The sequence below is a fragment of the Berghia stephanieae genome, chromosome 2 (assembly GCF_034508935.2).
Source record: "Berghia stephanieae isolate SIO BIC M18660-M18661 chromosome 2, UCSD_Bste_1.3, whole genome shotgun sequence".
Lineage (NCBI taxonomy): Eukaryota > Metazoa > Mollusca > Gastropoda > Nudibranchia > Aeolidiidae > Berghia > Berghia stephanieae.
Window position 1 is genome coordinate 87,600,812 of NC_088361.1, and position 1,958 is coordinate 87,602,769.

General features: G+C 40.0%; 1 protein-coding gene across 1 annotated transcript in view; it reads right to left on the minus strand.

Moving 5' to 3' along the window:
• The window catches only part of LOC144965753 (uncharacterized), a 17,021-nt gene extending 15,349 nt beyond the window's left edge, over positions 1-1,672 (minus strand). The window contains exon 1 of the mRNA XM_078901410.1: positions 530-1,672. Coding sequence (XP_078757536.1) covers positions 530-1,229 — 700 coding nt within the window. The 5' untranslated portion in view covers positions 1,230-1,672. The remainder of the gene's footprint in view (positions 1-529) is intronic.
• Between the last annotated feature and the right edge of the window lie 286 nt (positions 1,673-1,958).

A 1,958-nucleotide genomic window follows, 5' to 3' on the forward strand; every position in this document is an offset into this window, starting at 1 on the left:
CTATGATTTATTCATTCTCTCAGCATTCCATGTCGAATTAATAGTTGTATTTCATACTGTGAATGTCCTTTTTGTATTCATGCTCTTACAATGTCCATTGTCGATGGACAGGTACTCATTCACACCTAAGTTGAGCGGGTTAGTTAGTGTGTATATGAGTTCTCTCATCGAACTCGTGTGTAAAATGAGTAACCAGCTGTTAACAGTGTTGTCTTTGTTGGAAAAAAATGTAATAGTGCCCAACAGGCGTCTTGCCTTGTTTTACTTGTTAAGTGTTGCTGTTGGTTAGGGACCCCTTGCAAAGCGCTTTGAGCACGTCTGATAGACATTGCGCTATGTAAAAGCTCGAGGTTTTTTTTGGGTCCGGACCCAATTACAACATATCAGGGCTGGAGTTTTGTGATCATTGTCACCTATCCAATCATTGACAAAGCCTAACATGACTTGAATGTTATTACATAATGAGACGTCTTTCTGACGAGCCCTCGTCGTACAAGTTTATGAGACAATACAAAACATTTTTGTTTACCTTCAAAAGCATCATTGATGGATTGCATCCTTTTCCTCTCCCTCATGTTGGCTGCCTGTCGTTGTTGATGCTGCTGCTGTTGCCCTTTCCTTTTGCGTCTCCTAGAGGACGACGATTTGGTACTAAAGACGAAGTTCGGGGAAAGGTCAGGTATATCCGTAGGGGAACCACAACTATTCGGTGAGGAAAACGATTGGGGAGATGTAGGAGATGGGATAGGGGAAAAACCACAGGTCAGTCGAAAGCTGTTGTAGAGGTGATGTGGGTGAAGAGGATCTAAAGTGTTTGTTTTGTGTTGGAAAGGGTTCTGATATTTATCACAGGCATTTAAAGAATTGTTGAAGTAAGCATAGTTGTGGAGGTTCGTCGTATAGTCTGCATGGAGATATGGATGAGAATGATAAGAACGATGGTGGTGGTGGTGGTGATGATGATTCTGATTTTGTTGACGTTCATGATGTTGGTGGTGGTGGTATCCGTGGAACTCGTTGTAGTCGTTGATAACCATGATGTTATTGTTGATACTGTTGCTGCTGTTGCTGTTGTTGTTGTTGATAATGTTGCTGCTGCTGATGTTATTACCGTTGTGGATAATGGCGTCGTTCCTGAATTGGTGGCCAACGCTGTCTTGATAATACGTGTAGTCGAATCTTTGGGGAGGGTTCATTACACCTCCAAAACTTGTAGATAGTGGACACATAATTTATTGACGGGTTCCTTTAATGCTCAACTATTTTTATTCCAATCGATTTATTCCATGTCTTTAATAATATTAACATGAATTATTCTCATATCGATTATGAGTGGAAAAACAGATATCGGATTGTTGTAACACATCATCTTAATCAAAATATCATATCGTTTTAGATTTCCTAATGATATGATTGTTTGCAAATATTTTCAAAACTGTTATTTAATTGTTTAACACAACATTTGATTACTGGTCAATCACAATATAATAATAAAATTTAAAAAAATTTTAACCCGCAAATTGTTTGAGTTGATTTAAGCTTATGTAAATATTTTTTCAAGTGTAAATTGAACAGTGAGCATGAGTAAAGATTGCCGATGAATTAATTAGAATCGGAAAGAATGCTGCTCATCAGAACAGGAACTGTTAATAACTTGACTAAAATGTCCGGAAATCCGACAGGGTGTTGAGGGCTGCTGGTTATAAAGATATAACGGGTCCCCCCTCACACCATCACCAGAGGAGACCTTGTCACCACCATGACTCGGGACAAGCATCTCGCGGTGAGTCAATATTTGGACATGTGCGCGTTCCCACACAAGCGACCAATAGTAGCGAGAGACAAGTCGGTGTAACTCATCGATTTTTTCATCAACTTTCCCCATTGGTGGAATTTGTTGGCACTGGGCGGGTCCTAGAGAGAATCATCAGCACGGCAGCTGTCTGAAAGTACACGAT